The sequence below is a fragment of the Acomys minous genome (assembly GCF_964271855.1).
Source record: "Acomys minous genome assembly, chromosome: 5".
In the NCBI taxonomy this organism is placed as follows: domain Eukaryota; kingdom Metazoa; phylum Chordata; class Mammalia; order Rodentia; family Muridae; genus Acomys; species Acomys minous.
In genome coordinates, this window is record NC_140494.1 from 73644544 (window position 1) to 73670984 (window position 26441).

General features: G+C 43.3%; 1 protein-coding gene across 4 annotated transcripts in view; it reads right to left on the reverse strand.

Annotated features, from left to right (window-relative positions):
• CNTN5 (contactin 5) overlaps nt 1-26441 on the reverse strand; it is a 1112028-nt gene that overhangs the window by 289722 nt on the left and 795865 nt on the right. For all 4 annotated transcript variants that reach the window (XM_084782482.1, XM_084782479.1, XM_084782480.1 and 1 more), the window contains one exon: nt 18712-18814. In XM_084782482.1, coding sequence (XP_084638608.1) covers nt 18712-18814 — 103 coding nt within the window. The remainder of the gene's footprint in view (nt 1-18711; nt 18815-26441) is intronic.

Here is a 26441-nt window from a genome sequence, read left to right on the forward strand (position 1 = left end):
GTGGTAGACAATTATCCTCCAAATGCAGGGAGGTCCTCACATACAAGATACTGCCATGCCTGTCCATTGGCTACATCTGGGTAGGGATTCGATGTTTACTGCACGTATTGTCCTTGAGAGTGGGGACTGACTTTCCCACGAACTCCGGTGCCCCATATTTGACCATATGCCCTGGATGGGGAGACCTGGTGGCACTCAGAGGAAGGATAGCAGGCTACCAAGAAGAGACTTGGTACCCTATGAGCATATACAGGGGGAGGAAATCCCCCTCAGTCACAGTCATAGGGGAGGGGAGTAAAGGGGACATGGGAGGGAGGGAAGAATGGGAGGATACAAAGGATGGGATAACCATTGAGTTGTAATATGAATAAAGTAATAAAATATATTATAAAAAAGGGAAAAAGGAAAAAAAGATACTACCATGCTACAAATGAATGAGCATGACAATACCGACAACGAGCCTTTAGTTGTCTGTTCTCTTGCAGAAATCGAGGGGCAACTTTGCAAGGAAGGTGGTACTACTAACACTTCACAGATGTTAAAAATGAGAGTCAAGGAGGGAAACCCACCTGATGCTGTCTGTGTAGCTGCTGAAAAATCAAGCGACTATTTGATACTCAAGCTTTCAACTACTAACCCTCTTCTGTACCATAATTTGGCACTGACAGAGGGTGACAAGCTCCTATGGCTTAAGTGATGGAAATTGTGTTTTCAAAGATCAGGGGGTTAATTGGGATTATCTTCTTTGGACTGAATGTTCTGACTTATAACTATCTCTGAGGGGAAAAAATCTGGTCAAAGCAGTGGCTTTTTGTCTGTTGTCACAGTTAGTGTATATTTCCTTAAAGGCAAGAAGACAATTCACGTTTCATATAGACTTTGCTATATCTTAACTTCTTGGTTGCATAAAGATGGTTAACATAGGTTTGAGCCAACTTTTACTTTGTTTGTTTTCAGTTACTTCTTAATAAGGTACTGAAAATGTCTCAGGAAGAAACATTGAGAAACTAGAAAATATATTAAAAGTGGGTGTCTCTGTGGTATGTGTAGAAGATGAAGGGCAGTGATACGTGTTGGGTATGCACGCTGACTTCCTGAGGTGGACCAGCTTGCCACTAGGGTACGGATGTTCCCAGGGCAGCACAATGTACCTATCTTCAGGAGCAGGGAAGGCTGCGGCTGTCTATGGCCTCACAGGGAGCTGCATTCACCACAGCCGTAGGGCAACTGTGACAGCAGCATCAGAGCTACAGCATGCTTATTTTGTGATTTACAGGACTACTACCTCGTGAAGACAGGAGGAAACAGGAAGTGAAAGGCTTAGAAAGACAGTCATGAGAAATGGTGAAAGGCCAGAGTGTTTGCAGGAAAATTTAATGGATCTGGGGATCATTTGTTAAAAAAAAAAAAAGCTAGACTCAGAAAAAAATACAACGTGTTTGTACATGTGGAAGGTAGATTTATATTATAAATTTGTGTTTCTCTATGTAACAGCCTCGGCTGTCCTAGAACTCACTTTGTATAACAGACTGGCCTTGAACTCACAGAGATCCCTTTGGGGTTAAACGTGTGAGCCACCACACCTGGCTGACAAATCAATCTTAAACACATGAAAATGTTTGACGAACTGTGCTAACGGATGCACACTTTAAAGCTGCAGTCAGTAACCAATAGTCTGGCGTTGCTGTTTTACCCTGTAGGATAAAATGTCCAGGGCCGATGAGATAGCCAGGAGAGAAAAGGGTCTTGCTGTCAAGCCTGATATCCTGTGTTCAAATATCCGCTCCCACATTGTGCAGAGAAGGAACTGAGTTCCTCAAGGTGTCCTCTGACATCCAGCCATCCACACACTCAAGCACACACACAAATAAATGGGACAGAAATGAACAAAATATTCAGAAATAGAAAATCCTACACAAGCACTGAATTTAGACAACGTCAAAGAAGCACAACAGAGAAAATAAAATTCTCAATGGTGTGAAATAATTTTATATTCTTGTATCACATTAAAATATCTCAAATTGAGTTATAGACATAAACATACAATAAAAACTATTAGTGCTATAAGAAAACTTTTCATGTAGTTTAAGGAAATATTGCTTAGATGTGGCACAAAAAGCTTCATACTTGAAAACAATTGAAAAATTAACTATACCGAAATTAAGAACTTCTGCCTTTTAAAAGACATTATTAAAAATTGTCAGCGTGGTAGAAAATGTATACACATGCTTTAAGAATTTAAAAAACTTGCAATTTTGACATCACACAGAGCAACAAGGCAGTTATATCAATAAAGCACCCATTTAAAACATAACTTGTTAATAAACACATAGAATATGCCTGACAAGATCAACTACTAAATGCCCACCAAATGCCACAGAACCACCCACACACATTTTAATGGCAAAACTAAGGACTGTTTGCCAAACTGAGTCAGAACATGGGTTCTCTGCTACTGAGCATGTTGAACTGTGAAGTATTACAACTGCTTTGTAAAACATTATTAATGGTACCTTTAATATTTACATATCGTCTTGGTGGATGCTCTAGCCATCAACACAGTAGGGTTTTATCCATGAAAGGTGACTACAAACACTTGTCACTGTGATAGAATTTTTACTGCCGTAGTTGAAACATGAAATTATCTTGAACTGTCCTCATTAGTGGGCAGAAGAGCTTTCCTCATAGCTCTCAAATGAAAAACTACTGAGCAAAACAAAGATCTAGTGGGACACCCAACACCTGGCATCCATCTGAAAATAATACGTCCAAGTTGAGGGATGGGGGGTGGGATGGCAGGAAGATATACATTCTAAATGGATTCAGTTATACACATCTGTAGCCAATGCAACCGTATCTATAGTGACAGGGAATAAATCCTATGAGTGTTTTCCTGGAGTCTGGGGACATGGATGAGAAGAGGGGAGGGGTTACAAACCTGCATGTAGACATTTGAAGGTGCGGATAATCAAGTCATGCAGATTATGGGACGGATTCCAAACAATAGTACATACCACACTGTATACTATAACTATTTTACTTAGTGCCAACCTCAGCAAACCTTTTCAATGTATCCTAAACACTTGGCAGGGAGTTTCAGTCACCAAATCAACTGTATATTTAGTGCGTATTTTGTGTGCATGGTTCAGTCACTGAACGTGAACTACAGGGCGACTCCTATAAAGTTCTTTTCCTAATGCAAAAGAAACAAGAGTTAAAGGAGTTTTTTTGTTCTTACACAACTTTTTGGGTATTACTCTGTTTATCTATTTTTGTTGTTGTTGTTGTTATTTATGACATCCAGTTAACAAAAAGCATAAGACACAGAGGGGCAACAGGAGTAGTGAGCAGAATGGGTCTTTCCAACCAGCTTACCTTACATTTCAATCTCCTCTCGAGGGAGACTTGCATAGGATACCTCATGTGTATAATAGTTAGGGGGAACTGAGTCAGGGGACAGGGAGCTGAGGGGACTGGTGTTCCTGTCACTTTGCTTGACTGTGTAAGATGAAATGCACAGTCAAAAATAACTTATTGCGAAGGACTTCCAAAGCCAAAAGAAAGGGATTTCGTTAACTGAGGTTTTAGAAATTAAGCTAAACATAAATTGAGGAGGAACATTTCACCATTTGGCTTCAGAATCAGTGTTTAGTAAATGTTAGTTTTGCCTTAACTGTCCCATTTTGTCATTTTCAATGAGGCCTGAGATTGTTAAACGTACCAGTGTTTTAAGACCACCAAGAAAGGAAACACTGCTGATCAGAGGAGGAGGAGACCCATGTATTGTGATGAGCATGCAGATTTATACACAGAGTGCGTCAAACCTGTGTTTTCTGCTAAGAGATCGTGGCTAAGTATAATGAGAGCACATGGAGCAGAGTCGTGAACATGTCCCCTTTCTATGTGGCACACACGGAAGTGTCCTCACCATGAGTGTGGGGAGGGCTGCATTTCTCTGCAGGGATATATAAAACAAGTGACCTGATTTCATAATGTACCTTCCTTTGAGAAAACAGCCATAAATAAGACATTCTAAGTGTTTTAATGTAGATTGATTCAAATCCCCAAAGAAAATAAAAGTAGGGAATAAGAACTTCCCAAGCACTTACTTGCTTGGGTTGTATAAAACATCAGCAGAGCCATCTCTCCACCAAAGGTCATCTTTTCCCTTAATGTCATTAATTAGGTGCAATTATTTTTAGTATAAATATCAATGTTATATATATATATATATATATATATATATATATATATATATATATATATATATTGTCCTGAAACTTATTTTTAGAAATATATCTGTTATCAAAGACAGTGACCAGTCAAGGTAAGTGGATGAACAACACTGAAATATGCTTTATAGTCTGCTCCGTTTGCACCATGTGGCTGTGATAAAACACTCTGATCAAAAGTATCCTGAGGAAGGGAGCATTTATTTGGCTCACAATTTAGGTCACAACCCATCACTGAGGGAAGTCAGAGCAGGAACTAAAGGCATGAAGCGGGAGGCAGGAATTACAGAGGAGCACTGCTCTCTCATCCACTATGGCTCACTCCCAGGCTCAGGCTTAGTCTGCTTTCCTGTACAGTGCACAGCCACCTGCTCAGGAAATGACCCCACCTGCAGAGGGCTGCAGTCTCTTATATCAAGTCAGATACTCTAGAAAATACCTCACAAATACATGCACACTCACTCAGCTAAGATTCTCTCAGGTAACTGTAGGCTGTGTCAAGTAGAAAGCTCATCCTTACTGGATATAGGTCATTTAGAGATTATTATTTCTGTGATTAGGCATTTGTCCTTATGCATATAAGCTCAGGAACACACCCACACAGACATGCTTCTCTCACACAAATATGCATCAAGTCTAACTACAGCAAACAGGCAATTCCATATAACATCTGCCATTAAAAATCAAGCACAGGAAAAGGGACAATCAATATTAAAAGTAAAAACTATAAAAATTAAATAGAAAACACATATTCTACTTCTGTTGTCCTTATAATAGAAAAGGCTTGGTAAAGGGTCACAAAATGTGATGCAACAATAAAGGAACCATGACACAATTCAGAGCTGGCATTCAGAACCACTTGGGCTATACATTGTACATAGAGACATTCATTTAATTACACATTTTAATGGCTAAATTAGAATGTTTGCATAACATATGAAGCAGCAATCTCTAATGCCATAATAATAGGAATTAGTTAATACTACTTCAAAGGCACGTGCAAGCTAGCCAATATTACCTGTGACATGCAGGCTTAGACATGTGATAAATACTGTCCTACTGTTCATCCTTCCTTACCCTCTCTTTGCAAGTTGTATGACACCCTGAGAGAGAGATTTCAAAGCCAAATACATAAGGATGTCCACAGTTACTTGGTTGCTGAGAACACTAGAAGCAATGGATGAACTGTATAGATGGTCTTCTGTGTCCTTAGCACCCTAGACACAGAGAAACACTAATGCTACACAGATGTGACACGTGTTCTAAAATTCTGCACAGACTCTGGAATGGAAAGGAGACCTAGTCTCTACACAATAATAGGTAAAATAGGTTTCCTGCCTTCTAAATGTGACTTATTAACAAAACTAATGAACCTAAATTCCTCAATAAGCAGTCCACATAAATCCCTAAATAATGAAACAAATACCATGGTGCTTGTATGAGTTTGTATGACCTATGAGTTTGTAGGATACCCAATGTTTATGCCATAAATTGTGCCAACAATTTTTGTGATTGGTAAAATGATCTTAGAGAGTATGTAATAATGACAAGTTAATAATAAATTATTTTTAACACTAATCTGAGAAGAGATGATTTTATTCCACTATCCTGCATTGAGTAGACAGTTAAATTCCACACTGAAATCTGTTCACCTCTCTCTTTGTCCATGTTCAGAGACTAGCAGACAAATATCGTTCCTAGAACTTGGGCATAGAGGAGCATACAAGGTTGTATGAGGCTATACTGTGAGAATCAAGTTCCGAGAAATGCACGGCTTTCATTTCAATAACTTCAGTACTGGCACCAACTCAGAATTGGACTAGAACAGAAGTTTATCACTGGCTTACCTTTTACACACATTATCAGTTATGTTGATGAACGAGTTAGTTCTATCAACAAATATTCATCAAGCAGTAGCAGAGGTGGATTTAAGAAATGCTTTTGGTGATAAAACAAATGAAGATGAGGAGAAAGACAGAAACGTGACAAATGAGACTTTACAGGATGGCAGAGTGAAAGTCACCCATGCTAACTGAAATCTCTGCCAGTTAGATCTTAGCTGAGTGTAGGACACTGTGATAGGGATGGCAATCTGAAATCCCAGTATGGACCCATGTACTATCTAACCAGGGACTGAATTAAGAGTCCAATGCACCAAATGAAGAGATGAAACTTGATTCAATAGTCAAACTAAAAGCCCCAAATAAATATCAGACTCACTGGTGTGGGAATGATAGTAAAACCAGAAATGAGATGCAGAAGTTGCTGACAACGTATCACAGGATCTTTAGAAATCAATGGGAAAGTCCCCAAAATCAAACCACTCTGAATGGAGCAATTTTTAAAAGTACATCTGCATCTTCATTTGCAATGGAGGTGAAAAGGCTAACCTAATCCAGCACTGCTTTTGAGCTGTGTTTCTGACACGTACAATGAACTGGAAGAAGTTAATCTGAAGGTTTAGCAGAGATCAGTGATGCTGGGTTGTGCCAGTGCAGTCGGTTGTTAGGATTAAAGAGAAGAATTGCTAAAGGGTAGGAAAGATACGTTCAATTTTATTACTACATCTTCAGATTCCCAGTTCTTGAAATCTTCAAGAATAGATTTGAAATCACTCTAGTGATCTACGTCTAATTGTCTCCTTTAGAAGAAGTAATCACCGAAGAATACATTTTACTTTCTAGGAGGATTGTCAGAGAGGGATTTGGAGTCAGTGACCACATAAAACTGGAAATATAATAGCGTAAGACTTCAACACGGAGAAATTGAGACAAGAGCACTAGCTTGGGAATCGGGAGGCCTAGGTTTGTGACTATAGTTTTCTAACTGGCTTTGCACATGAATGTGTATGATTCACTAATACTGCTTTCCTAAGTTCCCAACTTCATGTCAATCCGTTCTAAGAATTCAGTATATAATATCTTAAATTTTCAAATTGACAATCTTTAGTGACTTCCTGCTGTGGCTGTCACAGCTTGACTAATACCAATATAGGAACAGCAGACACACTGACAAGTAAGCTGAGTTCATGGCACAATGATTCATGTAGGCTCAACATACCTTTGAGAGTCTGTGTACTATGATAGATTTAAAAAGTAAATGTTGTCAAAGCATATCACCAAGAATGGTATCTCATGAGTGAGTTAACCCAGAAGCAGAAAGACTCAAATGGTATATACTTACTTATATCTGCATATTAGCCCAAGGGGCATGTCCCACGAAAGCCTTCACTTACCAGGAAACTGAGACAGAGGAGAGGACATTCTAGTGGGACTCTAGATGAGAGAATCATGGGAGAAAGGCAAAGTAGAAGGACCCAGAGGGTCCTAGAAGCCTACAAGTAGAACATTATGATAGGCAGATTTGGGCCCAGGGGTCCCGCTCAAACTAAGGCACCAACCAAGGACAATACAGGCGGTAAACCTTAAGCCCCTACCCAGATCTAGCCAATGGACAGAACACTCTCCACAGTAGAGTGGAGAGTGGGATATGACTTTCTCACATACTCTGGTGCCTCACCTTTGACCATGTCCCCTGGACGGGGAGACCTGGTGGCAATCAGAGGAAGGACAGCAAGTTACCAAGAAGAGACTTGATACCCTATGATCATATACAGGGGGAGGTAATCCCCCTCAAGAACAGTCATAGGGGAGGGGAATAAGGGGAAATTGGGAGGGAGGGAAGAATGGGAGGATACAAGGGATGGGATAACCATTGAGATGTAACAAGAATAAATTAATAAAGGAGGAAAAAAAAAAGAATGGTATCTCAAATAAAGACATCTTAACAGGCTAAGCACTAGGTAAATCGAACTTTAAAGCAGCAATGTGAGTGTTAGATTAGGTATCTAATATCATGTAGCAATTATTTGTGGTGGCAAGCACATAAAACAGAAACAGGAGTGTAGAAACTAAAAATAAGGAAATTGGATCACAGGAACCATGTCTGATTTGGACTAAGACTAAGTGGTCATGAGAAATTTCTAGGTCTAGGCAGGACTTCAGTGAAAAAGAACTCTGATATTGTGTGGGTAACTTTTATGGTTAACATCTTCTATTGTTCCAGTAGTGGTTAATTTAGGCATCATGGTTATGTACCTAGGACTGATTTTGCAGTGTGGAATGAGATATAAAGAAGTTTTTTTATGAGTATAATATTTTATAATCCTTCAAGAATATCAGAATTTAAATATTTCCAACCTCATAATGTATAATTAAGGAACAAGCGATTTGATGGGAACTGCAGGGAGCTTGGCCACAAAGCCACAGTGTTATCTAAGGGACAGTCTCAGTCAGCTGGGGATGAGCATATGCCACCCAGCGGTGTCCCGTTTGTCCTACCACTCTTCATGGTCTACACTGAGATATTTAGTGGAGTCCAGGATGAGACCTGTTCTCACTGCTACAGGAGCCCACAGTAAATCGAGAAATACCAGGTTTAGAACTGGGAGAGTTTATGTATTTCTGTCTGCTTGGCTTTCTCATGTACTCAGTTTTCTCCATGAGAACAGCTGGTTCTGTAACAGCCGTGTTAAGGTTTTGAATACAGTGGCAGTAAGTTGACTGTAAGTGGGAATAACGAGCCGGTCCTACTTCCCCAGAAATGCATAGCATATCTAAATACAAATGGAACCGAGCAGTTTCTTTCAAGGCAGGCATTCCAAAGAATGCCAGAAACACCATGGACATCAAGAAATGGACCTTAAGACATTGGCTGAGCTTGAATGTCCTGGTCTAGCCATTCTGCATAGTCTCTGTCTCCCATCTACAGACTGATGTCAGGCCACAGAATGTATTTGCTGATGCTCATTCACAAAAGCATGATTTCCCTTGGGTACAACATGAAATGAAAATACATCCCTGGTTTTTGCAATGCTGAAATGAGCCACACTTCACGGAGCAATTTTCTTGACTCCTATTTACTGCTTCCTAGTGAGATCTAAGCATTTAGTGATGCCTAGACCCAACAACTGACTCCTATGCCCAGGTCTTGGGTCAACCTAATGATTAGGTAATTTTATTTCAGTCTGCTAGGCAAATATCACATCAGTCAAATTCATTTTTAACTCCAAAAGTTGTTAGTGAGTGGCATTTTTAAATAAACAGTATTAATAAATTATCAATCTGTAACTAAAGAGTAAATTTCTTTGGTGATCACAGACTGGGATGTCTCAGTGGCACTTGTCATTTTTGTAGTGCAAAGGGATGCACGTATAGTCATTTAAGACAATTTGGTAAGTGAAGACTTTCATGGGACATGCCCTTTGGGCTAGTGTCCAGATATAAGTGAGTATATACCATTTGACTCTTTCTGCTTCTCGGTTAACTCACTCATTATGATCATTTGTAGTTCAATCCATTTGTCCACAAATTTCAGGAATTTCTTGTTTTTAATAGACGAGTAGTATTCTGTAGTGTAAATTTACCAGTTTCTTTATCCATTCTTCTACTGAGGGACACTTAGGCTGTTTCCATATTCTGGCTATTATGAATAAGGCACCTATGAACATGGTTGAACAAATGTTCTTGTTGTGTGCTGGAGCATCTTCTGGGTATATTCCAAGGAGTAGAATAGCTGGGTCTTGAGGAAGCCTTATTCCCAGTTTTCTGAGATAGTACCAGATAGATTTCCAAAGTGATTATACTGGTTTGCATTCCCACCAGCAATGAAGGAGTGTTCCTTTCTCTCCACATTCTCGCAAGCATGTGACGTCACTTGAGTTTTTGATCTTAGTCATTCTGATGGGTGTAAGATGGGCAGATGTGGGCCCAGGGGTCCTGCTCAAACTATGGCACCAGCCAAGGGCAATATGGGCAGTAAACCTCGAATTCCTACCCAGATCTAGCCAATGGACAGGACATTCTCCACAGTTGAGTGGAGAGTTGGGGACTGACTTTCACTCAAACTCTGGTGCCCCATATTTGATCACATACCCTGAATGGGGAGGCCTGATGGCACTCAGAAGGAGGATACCAGGCTACCAAGAAGAGACTTGATATCCTATGAGCATATATAGGGGGAAGAGGTCCCCCTCAGTCACAGTCATAGGGGAGGGGAGTAAGGGGAAACTGAGAGGGAGGGAGGGAGGAATGGGAGGATACAAGGGATAGGCTAACAATTGAGATGTAATATGAATAAATTAATAAAATATATTAAAATAAAAAAAGATTTAAAAAGACAATTTGGATAAAAACAAAGGAAAATGAAACACAAATTCCAGCAAAACCTAACATTATTAATTAATAAATAGTACCATCTTATTTACAACAAACATATAAAAAGAAATGAAGGAAGGAAGGAAATAAGGGAAAAAAGGAAGGAAGGAAAGAGTGCTCCTGGCCCTGGGTCCCTAATGGACATGTAATGGCACGATGGAATGTAAAAAGTATGATTGTAAGCCGTCTTGGAGAGATAAGCAGGAACTAAAAGTGGCAGGAAATTGAATGTATTTTTCTATCCCAGATTTCAGATGAGTGTAGAAATGCCGTTCTCAGTAATTATTGCACTAACTGGCTCAGGGCCTTTTGAGCACCGCTGATCTGATTGTGTGTTAATGGCTGCATGGGCAAGATAAGGAACATATAAAGTTAAAAAAACAACTTTGTCTACCTCACTATTACCTGAGCCTGTTAGCTTGCAGGTTTGCCCTGGGAGATAAACTGCTCTTCTTTGAGGCATATGGCATTTTTATTACAGAGCAACCTCAAGTTTGCCCTTGTGCGTGGGGGCAGCTAAGCACCACTGACCACAGTTTACTCCTCTGTTGGTGGCTATTTGACATATGTAGCTATCTTTTTGTGGCCTACGAAAGGTCACATGGTGAAATAAAAGCTGCCAGCAAACTGCAGCTAATGTAAATTGTGTGTGAAGTTTTTCAGGGCCAGGACATGTGACCTGCATCTAAAGGTATTTGTTTGACCAAACCAGAAGCAATTATACAGTCCTGCTATGAGAGATCAGGTGTATTTCTCACTCTTGAATTCAATACAGTCAGCATATTCAGAACCTGTCACATAGCAAAGCACTACAGGCTTTCAAAACGCCAGCGTTATAAAGAGAGAGACAGAGACAGCTGTCCCCGTGGGGCTGGTGAGGTGGTCACACCGATGCGGTTCTCACAGTGAGAGAGATGGGTTCCGAAGATGAGCACGGAGGATTCAGTGAAGAAGTGAAATTGGAGTTTAGCTTTGAAGTCAGAGTGGAACTGCTGATGCTGGGATACATTTGACTGAGGGGGCGGCGCTACAGGGCTTCAGGCGCGAACACGCGTGTAAGACTGGAAGGAAGGAGAGAGTAGGGCTGACCCTGAGTGTGAAATGGACTGATTCAGTCATCACCTCTTAGCACCCGTCTTCTACACAGTGGAGACTGCCAACTAGTTCTGTGCAGACAAGAGAGGCACTTGTCTTCCTTGTGGATGCCCACAGACTAATTGTGGGCCTGAGGACACCAATTGTGTTTGTTCCTCATGGCCTCCCTTTGTTGCTAACTCGGGCCTGAACGCCGAGCAAGAAGAGCAAGTTACTCTTTCCTTCTGTGCACGCCGCCCACCAGCTGAAAATTTTTCTGTAAGAACACATCTTCACAAAGTTTGCCAACCCACTCTGCTCGACTCTATTCGTCAACCTTTGATGCAGCAGTTCACAACCCGCGGGTTGCGATCTCTTTGGCAGTAGAACAACAACCCTTTCCCAGGGGTCACATATCAGGTATCCTGTACATCAGATTTTACATCATGACTTATAACAGTAGCAAAATTACAGTTATGAAATAGTTACGAGGGTACTTGTGTGGTTGGGGGTCAGCACGGCACGAAGAGCCGTATTAAAGGGTCGCACCATTAGGAAGGTTGAGAACCTTGTCCACATGGCAGGAAGGTACGCAGCCAGCAAACAGGACTGTTTAAAGTTTTCATTTCAACTCTGACCTGAATGCCTCTGCTTTTGGTGAACATTACAACTAAATCGCTAGGAGACAAATGGACATTATTATATTCGTAGAGCAGTATTGGGAATGGCCTTTCACTACCTCTCCCAAAGGCCTGTTTTCTCCATAACAACTCATTTTGTCAAGAGATTCTACATTACACCCAATCTAATTCTTAGAGTTTAATGCTGTGGCTCTTGACGCTCACTCCCTCTCTACCTTGTTGACACTGGAGAACAGCTTGTGAGCAATCTCTTGGTAATTGCTTTCCATATGCCTGAAACAGCCTTTTCTTTCCAGAGTAATTAATCGTGCTCCGTTCTTTTACACCTTGCTATATTTCCCAAGCTATTACATTCCTCTGTTTCCCCATGGATCACGCTGAAGCACTTCCCATTTTTCTGAGAAATACCTTTTGTGGAATTGACCATCGTGAAATAGAGTCTGTCACAGCCACTTTATAAGTTCTGTACTTGATATTGTGTGGTTCCATTTTAAAAGCAATTTCTAGCACTGCGCTGGCATATACTGCTCTACCTCGGCACAGCAGTCTGTAGAGAAAACAGCTGAGGATTTTTTGTTTTGTTTTGTTTTTTGTCAAATTTAGATTTAACTGGGGTTTCCTTTAGAGGAAAAAGTAAACTTTTCTAACTTCAAATTAAGTCAGTAAACTTTGGTGACACTAAATAGTCTATACACATTTGTTTTCTTCTAAATTCCTTAAAAATACAAAATTATGAACATGTATTTTAAATTTATCTGTGTACTATACCTCATAAATAATATACTTCACTTCATAAAAACATGAACATCTTAAAAGACAGACTGCTGACATGTGAAGATGTGTCTGAAGGATAAGCCATTGTTTGTGAGTCAGAAGATGCTTGCTTACAGGCTTAAAGTAGAGCTCTCTAACAACCTCACAGTTCTGAGTTTAGGCATCAGATGTTCACGCCATCCTTTCATGAGCTGGAGAATGTTCAAGTGGATAAAATCTGCTGGTTGTTTAATCTCGGTTTTAAAATCCCAAGCAAAAACAATGTGAAATAATGTTTGTAGATGTAAAGGTTGACCAAGGTGGGGTAGGCTTGGTAAAGGTATGTAATAGGGGTGGAACCAACAAGGTGTGATGTTAGAGTCACGTGAACAGAGCAAGACAGAACGGTGTCTCCATGAAAACAGGACTGTGCACATCTCAGAAGTGAGCGCAGTAGCTAGCATGCGATTCACAGTAAAGGTCTTCACACCTGCATTTAGCACTTTAGTCCTTTCGAGGTTCTTATTCTACTTGTCTGTGTATGATGACCTACGTAGATGTCAGCTCTTGGATTAGCTCCTGCCCATTAATGGGTTAACAACTTTCCTTGTGGCACAAACGCCATCTAGAAGATGTTTGATTCAGTTTGCAGCAGGATGAAAATGGTGATTTCTGGACGAAAACCTAGGCTGCCTAAGATCATCCAGAAAAGCTGAAAACAATGACAATCGCTTATATTTATGGTCTTTTATTGTTGACCTCACAGTGTATCATGGCAACAAATCTCTGCCCCGACCCTATCTCCTTCTCGCCATCTCTCCCTCCATACCTTCCTCCTCACACTTCTCTCACAAACACACCCCCTTCCTTTTGATAAATGTTTATCGAAGTTACATTCAATATTCTCATATAGAATTAAAAAAAATCAACATAATATACCATGGGAAGAAAAGTAAAGGTTTGAATACAAGATGATTATAAAGATTTGTTGTGTAGCATTGAGTCTGTGCTTACCAACCATGAGGCTGAACACTTACACACTTGTTATGAGACTAGCCATCATAGTAAACATTTCTTTTTCTTTTTCTTCTTTTCTTTTCTTTTTTTCTTTTTTCTTTTTTCTTTTTTCTTTTTTCTTTTTTTTTTTTTTTTTGGCTTTTCGAGACAGGGTTTCCCTATATTATCTTGGCTGTCCTGGACTCGCTTTGTAGACCAGGCTGGCCTCGAACTCACAGCAATCTACCTCCCTTTGCCTCCTGAATGCTGGGATTAAAGGCGTGGACCACAACACCCGGCCTTAAACATTCTTATATAGTCAAGAAGAGATACAGAAAGAGTAAATCTAAAACAATGAGAAAATCAATAAAGGGAGGCAAAAATAGACAGGGAATGGACAAGACGAGAGAATGATTCTACACTTGCACTAAGGTAGATGGTCAGAGAGCCACGGATGGGCTACAGAATACACATACAGAATACACTTTAGGGTATAGTGTAAAGAAGTTATGTATTAATAATTAGTTGACATAAGTGGACTTAGTATGTCAAAGGTAATTGATTCCATCAACGTTATTTCCTGAGTACTGTCCACTGGTGCACATTAGGGGAGGCAACTGCAATGAGCGTATAGGGAGTGTTGTTACAAGCCCTGTTCTCACAAGGCTTATGGCCTCAATATGGACACTGAACTATTGTCTGTTTTCCTTGACTGCCACTATCTTTCCCCTAAACTTCCGCTGATGACTACTAACTTAGTGGGGGGATTTCTACTTAGCTTCATGGGAGCCACCAGAAGAGATAGAATTGGTAAGAAGTAGAAATCATTATGTAAGTTCCCTGAGTTTACCTTTACCCGTGTTCTTGTCCTAGACTGAGCAACTCTCTCCCCGCTGCACAGTCTCTGATATATGCTCATATTCATCTCTTTCTGGTTCTGGTGCCATGAGCTCTCTATTTTCTTGTGAGCAAAAATGATTTCTCACTACTCCTGATCTACAAACACTCCACTTTGCTTTCCCTTTTTGGTTCCCGTTATGATTATTTAGAGATCTGCAACTTGACCCATTCCTGAGTTTTTTGAAACTATTTGAGTTGTTTTTCTCTGGGTCCCTAAATGACCAAAACTCATTTCTAAATAAAAAAAACCCCTAAGTATAAATAATTCAAAATTTCATTAAAGATAGGGAAATGCATATATGTTTTTGAACACAGACCAGTGGGTATAAGTTATATGCAATAGTCCAAGACAGTCTCTTTAAGGGAGAAATGAATGGCAGATGATATGGAAGTTACAAGGGATGCTCCTGGTCTAGGAAAGAGCAAATCCAAAGGCCATGAGACCACGAGACAGAATGGAGTTGTGAGAGCACGATTGCAGAATCCAGTCATCAACGGTTTATGAGGGACACCTGGTTAAAGTTCACTATACACACTGAGAGTCTCCCCACGTGGATAGATCCTGCTGGAAGCATATAGAGTTCATGTTGGCAGTGACAACCTGCTTCTTATGTTGCTAAGGAGGAGTCCAAACAGGCCAAGATGTCCCCTAAGTCATTTCATTTTCATGTGTGGCAAATGAGTTTTAAGTACTGGCATATTTCCTCATAATATTTTCCCCTCCATCACCATAATTCACAGAAAGAATATCAAGCACACAACAGAGAGGGAGAGAGAGAGAGAGAGAGAGAGAGAGAGAGAGAGAGAGAGAGAGAGAGAGAGAGAGAGAGAGAGAGAAGACAGACAGACAGAGAGAGACAGACAGAGAGAGACAGAGAGAGAGAAAGAGACAGAGAGAGAGAGACAGATAAAATAGACAGAGAGAGAGATACAGAGAGAGAAAAAGAGAGAGCACTTCCTCCCTGAGACATTCCTTTTTTAAAAACCTCCTTTTAAAGTTATTTACTTCGGTGAGTGGAAACAAGGCAACCATGGGGAGGTTGGAGAAAATAAGGACTTGACAATAGAAATGACTTGACCTATTGCATCCCATGCAGAAGGAGAGAGGGAGAGAGAGGGAGAGAGAGAGAGAGAGGGAGGGAGAGAGAGAGACTCTAAGCATTCATATGTTGAGCATATTTCAGGCCTTTCTCAAACAAATGTCCAAGTTATTAAACAACCTGCCTTAGGAGAGACTCTATGCTGCTTTTCTCTAGAAATCGAGTTTTCTAATTTGTTTTACAATATGACCCCTTTTTGGATTTGGCTTTAGTACAAAATTTGGCATTTAAGAATTATTTAACTGTAGGATATAGTAAAGCCTTTGAAATCCCATTAGAATATATTATTTATCAAGAATCTGACTTTGGGGCTCCCAGACAAATGGCAGCAGTACCAGGGTTTAAAGTATCATTGAGCTTCGTGCATGCAACCAATGTCTCCAGCTTTGGAAGAGTTCCACTGGCACAGGCACCAGACCAGATTACATCCCCCACCCCACCCCACACACAGATACACACATGTAGTTTTATTCCTTAAATTATACTTCTATTTGTGGAATACTTTTCTTAAAAAGTGGGATTCATAGACTTTCGTTGTGTGTTCTGTCTACTGTGATCTGAGATGTGCGAGGAACCACAAAGGCATGCTATCACAATCTGTCTTAAGACTACAACACATGGTGCTAATGATGTCACTCCAGAAGCCTCTAGCTCAGTCTCCACTGTTTAGCAGGATTTCCCCCTCCATGGTCTGATACTGCTGCTGCTGTTGAGAAATCCACACATTTCTGAAACATGGTTTATGTTTCTGTAACAATGTGGGTGTGAGTTTAGCAGCACTGAAATGCTTAGTAACTTTGATAGAGATGCATCTATACAAATTATAATTATAGATCCTGAAAGGACCTGAAGGTCTTGTCATTTTAAAAATAATAACACTGCATTTGAAACAGATCATAACACCATAATCAAACACCATCAGAACTCCACTCCTGCTATGCATGCTAAGGCCCACACTATTGCCGCCATTAACAAGCAGCTACACCACACAGCAATTTATCCTTCAGAAACAGGGTCACTAGCCCAGTGAGCATGTGGATGCATTCTCAATCATCTTCCCTTTGGAGAACATTATGGGTTGAACACATTAACAGCTTTATTTTCTTGCTGCTATTTCATGAAACAATGAAATAAGTTGGATCCCTATAACTACTTCTCTTATAGCATATGTGTCTTAGGGTATTGTGCATATGTGTGTGTGTGTGTGTGTGTTTGTACATGTGCAGGTATGGATGCATGCATGAGCGTGTGTGTGTGTGTGTGTGTGTGTGTGTGTGTGTGTGTGTGTATTTGTACATGTGCAGGTATGGATGCATGCATGAGCGTGTAAGCATGTAGGAGAGAGAGGACAAACTCAGGCGGTTGCTCAAACACTATCTGCTTTTTAACAGGGCAGCCTTTTACTATCCTAGAGTTTGTTAAGTAGTCCAGGCAGACTGGCTCGAGCAATCCCAGGGATCCACCTGGATGTCTCCTAGGCACTACATTACAAGAACACCTAACATGCCTGGTTTCTTTATGTGGGTTCTGATGAGCACACTCTGTTTCTTATTCTTCTGGGGGTGTTATTTTAATTTTTAATTAATTAATTAATTTAGTAGCTCCCTCTTGTCTCTCCTTCCAGGCCAGCCCTCCCTTCCCCCTCGCCCTCCCCTAGTCCTCAGAGAAGGGGAACCCCCACTATCCACCCACCCCAGCTCATCAAGTCACATCAGGATTGAGTTTGTCCTTTGTCCCTTGGCCTAGAAAGGCAGTTTTGTCAGGGGGAAGTGATCAAATAGCAGGCAGCAGAGGCCGTGTCTGAGACAGCCCCGATACCCTTGCTAGTGGACCTACATGAAGCCTGAGCTGCCCATCAGCTACATCTATATAGATAAAGGGATAAAGATAGAGCAGACAGAACTGAGATTAGGACAGTGTCTAACCAATGCCTGGCCCAACCCAAGACCTACGCCATGGAAGAGCACCAACTCATGTCACCATTAAGGATACTCTGCTAAGCTTGCAGACAGGAGCCTATCCTAGTTGTCCTTAGAGAGGCTCCACTCAGCAGTGGTTCAAAACAGATGCTGAGACTCACAGTCAAACATTAGGCAAAGCATAGGAAGTCTAGTGGAAAAGTGGGGGAAGGATAAAAGGGCCTAGAGGCGACATGAGCTGCACAAGGAGACCAACAAAACCAGCTAATCAGGGCCCAGAGGGCCCTGTGGAGTCTGAAGCATCAACCAAGGACCATGGTTCTTCCTCTTACCTGGCAAGCACTGCACTGGAGGAGGCATCCCCCTTAGCATCTTCAAACTTTTGGTTTGCTTTGTGCTTCTAAGGATTGTACTTAAAGTCCGGCACATACTAGGTAATCATTCTACCACTGAGCTGTGTCCTTTACAGACTTATAAACCCATGTAGTCTTTAGACTCTCAAAATGTCTACATCCTGCAATGAGGACAGATGGGACTTTGTCCTTCTCCTCTCTGTGCCTTTATGTGACTGTTGAAAGAAATGTGAGGACAGTGGTAGGATTTTCAGTATCAGTAGCTGGAGGGATGTAAAGCTCTCCTGAATCCAGACAAGCTTCCTTTATATTCACACAACACGTTTCCAAGGAATTGCTGTGCATACAAATGACTTAGCAGCTCACGAGACCTGGCTCCTTGACAATTCCCAGCCTCCCTTCTTCCAAAAACACAATAGTCGCCACAGGGCTCCTAGGAGAGTGGAGCCTAGCAAAATAAGTGATCCAAACAGATGAGTCATGTTTTAATAAACAATTGTGTCTAATTATAGAATAATATGTACTTACTTGCCAAGTGCAAAGCATTCTATCTTAACAGTTGTTCCCTTAGCAGCTGTAACCGTGTAAGGAAAGTGGACCTCAATTTTCGGCTCATATTCTCCCATCACACCTGGGAAATAAAGAATAGTTTTTAAGCATAGAATGAATGGCAGAGATATCATATGAAAAATCACTGTGCTTTGATAGTCAATGTGTGTTGGACAACTACTAAATTTTTGATATGTTGAAATAAAGAGCTCACTTAAGGTAAGTCATCATGGTGAAATCTCAATATTCCCACAAGAATAAGGATGTATACCTTCTCTCTACATAGGCATCCTTATTGAAAGCCTTATCTAAAATGAAGGTTAGAGACTTATTTTTAAAAACATGGTTTACGTATCTGGGTGTGGTGGCGCACAACTTTAATCCCAGCACTCGGGAGGCAGAGGCAGGTGGATCGCTGTGAGTTCGAGGCCAGCCTGGTCTACAAAGCAAGTCCAGGACAGCCAAGGCTACACAGAGAAACCCTGTCTCGAAACCTCCCCCAAAAAAGATTTACTTACTTATTTCTTACTTATTTATATGTACATGTATTTGTCTCTCTCTCTCTCTCTCTCTCTCTCTCTCTCTCTCTCTCTCTCTCTCTCTCTCTCTCTGTGTGTGTGTGTGTGTGTGTGTGTGTGTGTGTGTGTGTGTGCGCACGCGCGCGCGTGCCCATGGAAGCCAGAAGAGGGTACTGGATTCAAAAGTGCCCAATACAGGTGCCAATAGCTAAACTTGCCTCTCCTTCCTAGAAGGATCAAGCACTCTTAACCACTGAGCTCCTTACTGCTTTTTTTTTTTAAAAACAAAGTACATAAATAGAAATATTTCCCATGATAAGTAATTGTACTCTTTAACTGAGAGTATGCTAGAAATTTATTTTTGTCATGTAAGTTAATATGCATTCAATAACACATGTGTTCTTATATTTATTTCTGTGTAATGCATGTAAGTATGTGCATGCAGGTGCCTACAGGGGCCAGAAGTGGATGCTCTAGAGGTGGAACTCCAGGCAGTCAGGACCTGCCCAACATAGGTGCTGGAAACTGAACTCAGGTCCTTTGGGAGAGAAGCCTTAAGCACTGAGCCATCTCACCTACTCTACTAACTTGTAGTTTTAATTGTCTATATATGCAAGGCATTTTGCTAATGATTGTGGAAGTTATAAAGATTAGTCATGTACTTTGCTCTCAAGCATGCAATAAAGATATATTTTTAAAAAAATGGATGCTGTTGTAAAATCAACAAATGGGCAAAGCTATACATCAAAGTGGTAGAAGTGACAAGTTCCATGACTGAGGTTTATCCCAAGTATTATGTGCTCTGAAGTATTTCAGCAACTGGGAAAAGAGGAGAATGATCAAAATCATTTTGACGGAACCAAGATAATAAAAGAAGCACCACCAGGGATGCGGTGTTCTGTGTTCCTGGTGTGTTAGTGTGTGAAAGAAAGTAATGCGCAGCTCTGGAAACGTAAACAAGATTCAAAGAACAGACAGAGTTGTTCCTCGGAGAAACTCTGTCAGACTCACTGCAACTGAGTTGGATCTACTGGGGTTCCAATTAGATGCCAAAGATGCTGAGATGGATGTGCAAACCAGAGTTTGAGCAGAAACAGTCCAGTCAACCACATGATCTCAGTAAATTTTATAAATAACAAAGATCCAAGTTTCAACAAAATTGAAGGCAGAGAAAGAACAGCAAATGTGCAAAATGAAGAAAAAAAGTATAAAGTGATGAAACTCAACACACAAACCAGTGTAAGGAATGAGTCTAAGTGTCAGGAATAACACTGTTTCCAGGTCAGGTGGATGAAAACAGAAGAAGGCAGAGTTGTGAGGTGAAATCTTTTAACATTCCTTGCATGGCCAAGGCCCTGGGATTGACATCCACACCACATATACGAACATAAGTTTGGACGTATTAAGTTTGAAATATAGGACTCAGAAAGAAATATTTGGTTACACAGTTCATATAATAAATGAGGAGAGGAATAGACCCTCATTGTTGAGAAGCCCCATTTAGAGGTAACATTGCACATCCTAAGATTCTTTATGATTGTTGCAAGCTAAAGTCAGTGTACTAGCCGTAGCCTGTGTACTAGCCTTAGCCTGTATACTAGCCTTAGCCTGTGTACTAGCTGTAGCCTGTGTACTAGCTGTAGCCTGTGTGCTAGCCGCAGCCTGTGTGCTAGCCGTAGACTGTGTACTAGCTGTAGGCTGTGTACTAGCTATAGCCTGTGTCCTAGCCGTAGCCTGTGTGCTAGCTGTAGCCTGTATGCTAGCCGCAGCCTGTGTACTAGCCGTAGCCTGTGTGCTAGCTTTCATCTGTGTGCTAGCCGTAGCCTGTGTACTAGACATAGCCTGTGTACTAGCCGTAGCCTGGGTACTAGCTGTAATCTGTGTACTAGACGTAGCCTGTGTGCTAGCCATAGCCTTTGTGCTAGCAGTAGCCTGTGTACTAGACATAGCCTGTGTACTAGCCGTAGCCTGTGTGCTAGCCGTAGCCTGTGTGCTAGCCATAGCCTGTGTGCTAGCCGTAGCCTGTGTACTAGCTGTAGCCTGTGTGCTTTCCGTAGCCTGTGTGCTAGACATAGCCTGTGTGCTAGCCGTAGCCTGTGTGCTAGCCATAGCCTGTGTGCTAGCTGTAGCCTGTATACTAGTCGTAGCCTGTGTGCTAGCCGTAGCTTCTGTGCTAGCCGTAGCCTGTGTACTAGCCGTACCCTGTGTACTAGCCGTAGCCTGTGTGCTAGCCGTAGCCTGTGTGCTAGCCGTAGCCTGTGTACTAGCCGTAGCCTGTGTGCTAGCCGTAGCCTGTGTGCTAGCTGTAGCCTGTGTACTAGCCGTAGCCTGTGTGCTAGCCGTAGCCTGTGTACTAGCCTTAGCCTTTGTGCTAGCCATAGCCTGTGTGCTAGCCGTAGCCTGTGTGCTAGCCGTAGCCTGTGTGCTAGCCGTAGCCTGTGTGCTAGCCGTAGCCTGTGTGCTAGCCGTAGCCTGTGTACTAGCCTTAGCCTGTGTCCTAGCCGTAGCCTGTGTACTAGCCTTAGCCTGTGTACTAGCCTTAGCCTGTGTGCTAGGCGTAGCCTGTGTACTAGGCGTAGCCTGTGTACTAGCCGCAGCCTGTGTGCTAGCCGTAGCCTGTGTGCTAGCCGTAGCCTGTGTGCTAGCCGTAGCCTGTGTACTAGCCTTAGCCTGTGTACTAGGCGTAGCCTGTGTACTAGCCGCAGCCTGTGTGCTAGCCGTAGCCTGTGTACTAGCCGTAGCCTGTGTACTAGCCGTAGCCTGTGTGCTAGTCGTAGCCTGTGTGCTAGCCATAGCCTCTATGCTAGCCGCAGCCAGTGTACTAGCTTTAATCTGTGTACTAGCCGTAGCCTGTGTATTAGACATAGCCTGTGTGCTAGCCGTAGCCTGTGTACTAGGCGTAGCCTGTGTACTAGCCGTAGCCTGTGTGCTAGCCGTAGCCTGTGTGCTAGCCGTAGCCTGTGTACTAGCCGTAGCCTGTGTGCTAGCCGTAGCCTGTGTACTAGCCTTAGCCTTTGTGCTAGCCATAGCCTGTGTGCTAGCCGTAGCCTGTGTGCTAGCCGTAGCCTGTGTGCTAGCCGTAGCCTGTGTGCTAGCCGTAGCCTGTGTGCTAGCCGTAGCCTGTGTACTAGCCTTAGCCTGTGTCCTAGCCGTAGCCTGTGTACTAGCCTTAGCCTGTGTACTAGCCTTAGCCTGTGTGCTAGGCGTAGCCTGTGTACTAGGCGTAGCCTGTGTACTAGCCGCAGCCTGTGTGCTAGCCGTAGCCTGTGTGCTAGCCGTAGCCTGTGTGCTAGCCGTAGCCTGTGTGCTAGTCGTAGCTGTGTGCTAGTCGTAGCTGTGTGCTAGTCGTAGCTGTGTGCTAGTCATAGCCTGTGGGCTAGCCATAGCCTGTGTACTAGCCGTAGCCTGTGTACTAGGTGTAGCCTGTGTACTAGCCTTAGCCTGTGTGCTAGCCGTAGACTGTGTACTAGCTGTAGGCTGTGTACTAGCTATAGCCTGTGTACTAGCCATAGCCTGTGTGCTAGCTGTAGCCTGTATGCTAGCCGCAGCCTGTGTACTAGCCGTAGCCTGTGTGCTAGCTTTCATCTGTGTGCTAGCCGTAGCCTGTGTACTAGACATAGCCTGTGTACTAGCCGTAGCCTGGGTACTAGCTGTAATCTGTGTACTAGTCGTAGCCTGTGTACTAGGCGTAGCCTGTGTGCTAGCCATAGGCTGTGTACTAGCCGCAGCCTATGTGCTAGCCGTAGCCTGTGTACTAGCCGTAGCCTGTGTGCTAGCCATAGCCTCTGTGCTAGCCGTAGCCTGTGTGCTAGCCGTAGCCTGTGTACTCGCTGTAGCCTGTGTACTAGCCGTAGCCTGTGTGCTAGCCATAGCCTCTGTGCTAGCCGTAGCCTGTGTACTAGCCGTAGCCTGTGTGCTAGCCGTAGCCTGTGTGCTAGCCATAGCCTGTGTGCTAGTCGTAGCTGTGTGCTAGCCGTAGCCTGTATGCTAGCCATAGCCTGTGTACTAGCCGTAGCCTGTGTACTAGGTGTAGCCTGTGTACTAGACATAGCCTGTGTACTAGCCATAGCCTCTATGCTAGCCGCAGCCAGTGTACTAGCTTTAATCTGTGTACTAGCCGTAGCCTGTGTATTAGACATAGCCTGTGTGCTAGCCGTAGCCTGTGTACTAGCCGTAGCCTGTGTACTAGCCGTAGCCTGTGTGCTAGTCGTAGCCTGTGTGCTAGCCATAGCCTCTATGCTAGCCGCAGCCAGTGTACTAGCTTTAATCTGTGTACTAGCCGTAGCCTGTGTATTAGACATAGCCTGTGTGCTAGCCGTAGCCTGTGTACTAGGCGTAGCCTGTGTACTAGGCGTAGCCTGTGTGCTAGCCATAGGCTGTGTACTAGCCGCAGCCTGTGTGCTAGCCGTAGCCTGTGTACTAGCCGTAGCCTGTGTGCTAGCCATAGGCTGTGTACTAGCCGCAGCCTGTGTGCTAGCCGTAGCCTGTGTGCTAGCCGTAGCCTGTGTGCTAGCCGTAGCCTGTGTACTAGCCTTAGTCTGTGTACTAGTCATAGCCTGTGTGCTAGCCGTAGCCTGTGTGCTAGCCATAGCCTGTGTGCTAGCCGTAGCCTGTGTACTAGGCGTAGCCTGTGTACTAGCCTTAGCCTGTGTGCTAGCCGTAGCCTGTGTACTAGCCTTAGCCTGTGTACTAGCCTTAGCCTGTGTGCTAGCCGTAGCCTGTGTGCTAGCCGTAGCCTGTGTACTAGCCGTAGCCTGTGTGCTAGCCGTAGCCTGTGTGCTAGCTGTAGCCTGTGTACTAGCCGTAGCCTGTGTGCTAGCCATAGCCTGTGTGCTAGCCGTAGCCTGTGTACTAGCCGTAGCCTGTGTGCTAGCCGTAGCCTGTGTGCTAGCCGTAGCCTGTGTGCTAGTCGTAGCTGTATGCTAGCCGTAGCCTGTGTGCTAGCCATAGCCTGTGTACTAGCCGTAGCCTGTGTACTAGGTGTAGCCTGTGTACTAGACATAGCCTGTGTACTAGCCATAGCCTCTATGCTAGCCGCAGCCAGTGTACTAGCTTTAATCTGTGTACTAGCCGTAGCCTGTGTATTAGACATAGCCTGTGTGCTAGCCGTAGCCTGTGTACTAGCCATAGCCTGTGTACTAGCCGTAGCCTGTGTGCTAGTCGTAGCCTGTGTGCTAGCCGTAGCCTATGTACTAGCCGTAGCCTGTATGCTAGCCGTAGCCTGTGTACTAGCCGTAGCCTGTGTGCTAGCCATAGCCTCTGTGCTAGCCGTAGCCTGTGTACTAGCCGTAGCCTGTGTACTAGCCGTAGCCTGTGTGCTAGCCGTAGCCTGTGTGCTAGCTGTAGCCTGTGTACTAGCCGTAGCCTGTATGCTAGCCGTAGCCTGTGTACTAGCCATATCCTGTGTGCTAGCCATAGCCTCTGTGCTAGCCGTAGCCTGTCTACTAGCTTTAATCTGTGTACTAGCCATAGCCTGTGTATTAGACATAGCCTGTGTGCCAGCCGTAGCCTGTGTACTAGCCGTAGCCTGTGTACTAGCCGTAGCCTGTGTACCAGCCGTAGCCTGTGTACTAGCCGTAGCCTGTGTGCTAGCCGTAGCCTGTGTGCTAGTCGTAGCTGTATGCTAGCCGTAGCCTGTGTGCTAGCCATAGCCTGTGTACTAGCCGTAGCCTGTGTACTAGGTGTAGCCTGTGTACTAGACATAGCCTGTGTACTAGCCATAGCCTCTATGCTAGCCGCAGCCAGTGTACTAGCTTTAATCTGTGTACTAGCCGTAGCCTGTGTATTAGACATAGCCTGTGTACTAGCCGTAGCCTGTGTACTAGCCGTAGCCTGTGTGCTAGTCGTAGCCTGTGTGCTAGCCGTAGCCTGTGTACTAGCCGTAGCCTGTATGCTAGCCGTAGCCTGTGTACTAGCCGTAGCCTGTGTGCTAGCCATAGCCTCTGTGCTAGCCGTAGCCTGTGTACTAGCCGTAGCCTGTGTACTAGCCGTAGCCTGTGTGCTAGCCGTAGCCTGTGTGCTAGCTGTAGCCTGTGTACTAGCCGTAGCCTGTATGCTAGCCGTAGCCTGTGTACTAGCCATATCCTGTGTGCTAGCCATAGCCTCTGTGCTAGCCGTAGCCTGTCTACTAGCTTTAATCTGTGTACTAGCCATAGCCTGTGTATTAGACATAGCCTGTGTGCCAGCCGTAGCCTGTGTACTAGCCGTAGCCTGTGTACTAGCCGTAGCCTGTGTACCAGCCGTAGCCTGTGTACTAGCCGTAGCCTGTGTGCTAGCCGTAGCCTGTGTGCTAGCCGTAGCCTGTGTACTAGTCGTAGCCTGTGTACCAGCTGTAATCTGTGTACTAACTGAAACATGTATATTAGCCATACCCTATATACTAGCCGTAGCCTGTGTACTAGACATAGCCTGTGTACTAGCTGTAGCCTGTTGGATTCTGGGGTTGATAGCATCAGGTAGCCTTGGGGCTAGTTTTCTCTTGAACATAATGTTTACACTCTATGTGGAAAGCACCAGGGGGAAGGCCTGCACACACATCTGCCTCTTTTGCAAGGGAGCTCAGTGTAGGTTTGAAGGTGCTTGTGTTGACTTGCAGAGGCTTTTGTGCACAAAACTCTGTGTACACTTTTGTGTATGTGTATAAGATAAGAGGAGAGAGGAAGAGACCAGGATAGCTTAAAAATGATATAAGATATGGGGACAAGGTACCAGGGAGAGTTATCCCAGGCAGGTAAGATTGCTTTTATGTATTTGTTGTAATGAGGCATTTAAGACTAAACTCAAAGAGAAAATGTAGACAATTTTAGCAAGGAAGTATTGAAGAATGTAAGATTATCCTTGCTGTTTTGTGTTAAAGGTGGCAAATCAGCTACAGCAGAGAAACCGTTGTTGACACTTTCATTACCGAGTCTATGCACAACCCGCCATGCCTTTCCATCCTTTCACCCTGTTACCTTTCCATTCATTTTTCTAATCTTGTAAATTGATGGATGAAAGTCAGTTATCAACAAGAACACCATGTCTGCTCTGACAAGGGAGTTCTGGCACCTGCTTTCTGCTCTTGTGTGTGCTGCACATCAGAGTCTGATGAACAGCATATGAGTGGCTCATTCAATGGTATCACTCAACACAGGCCTTAGGTTCTCTCTCTCTCTCTCTCTCTCTCTCTCTCTCTCTCTCTCTCTCTCTCTC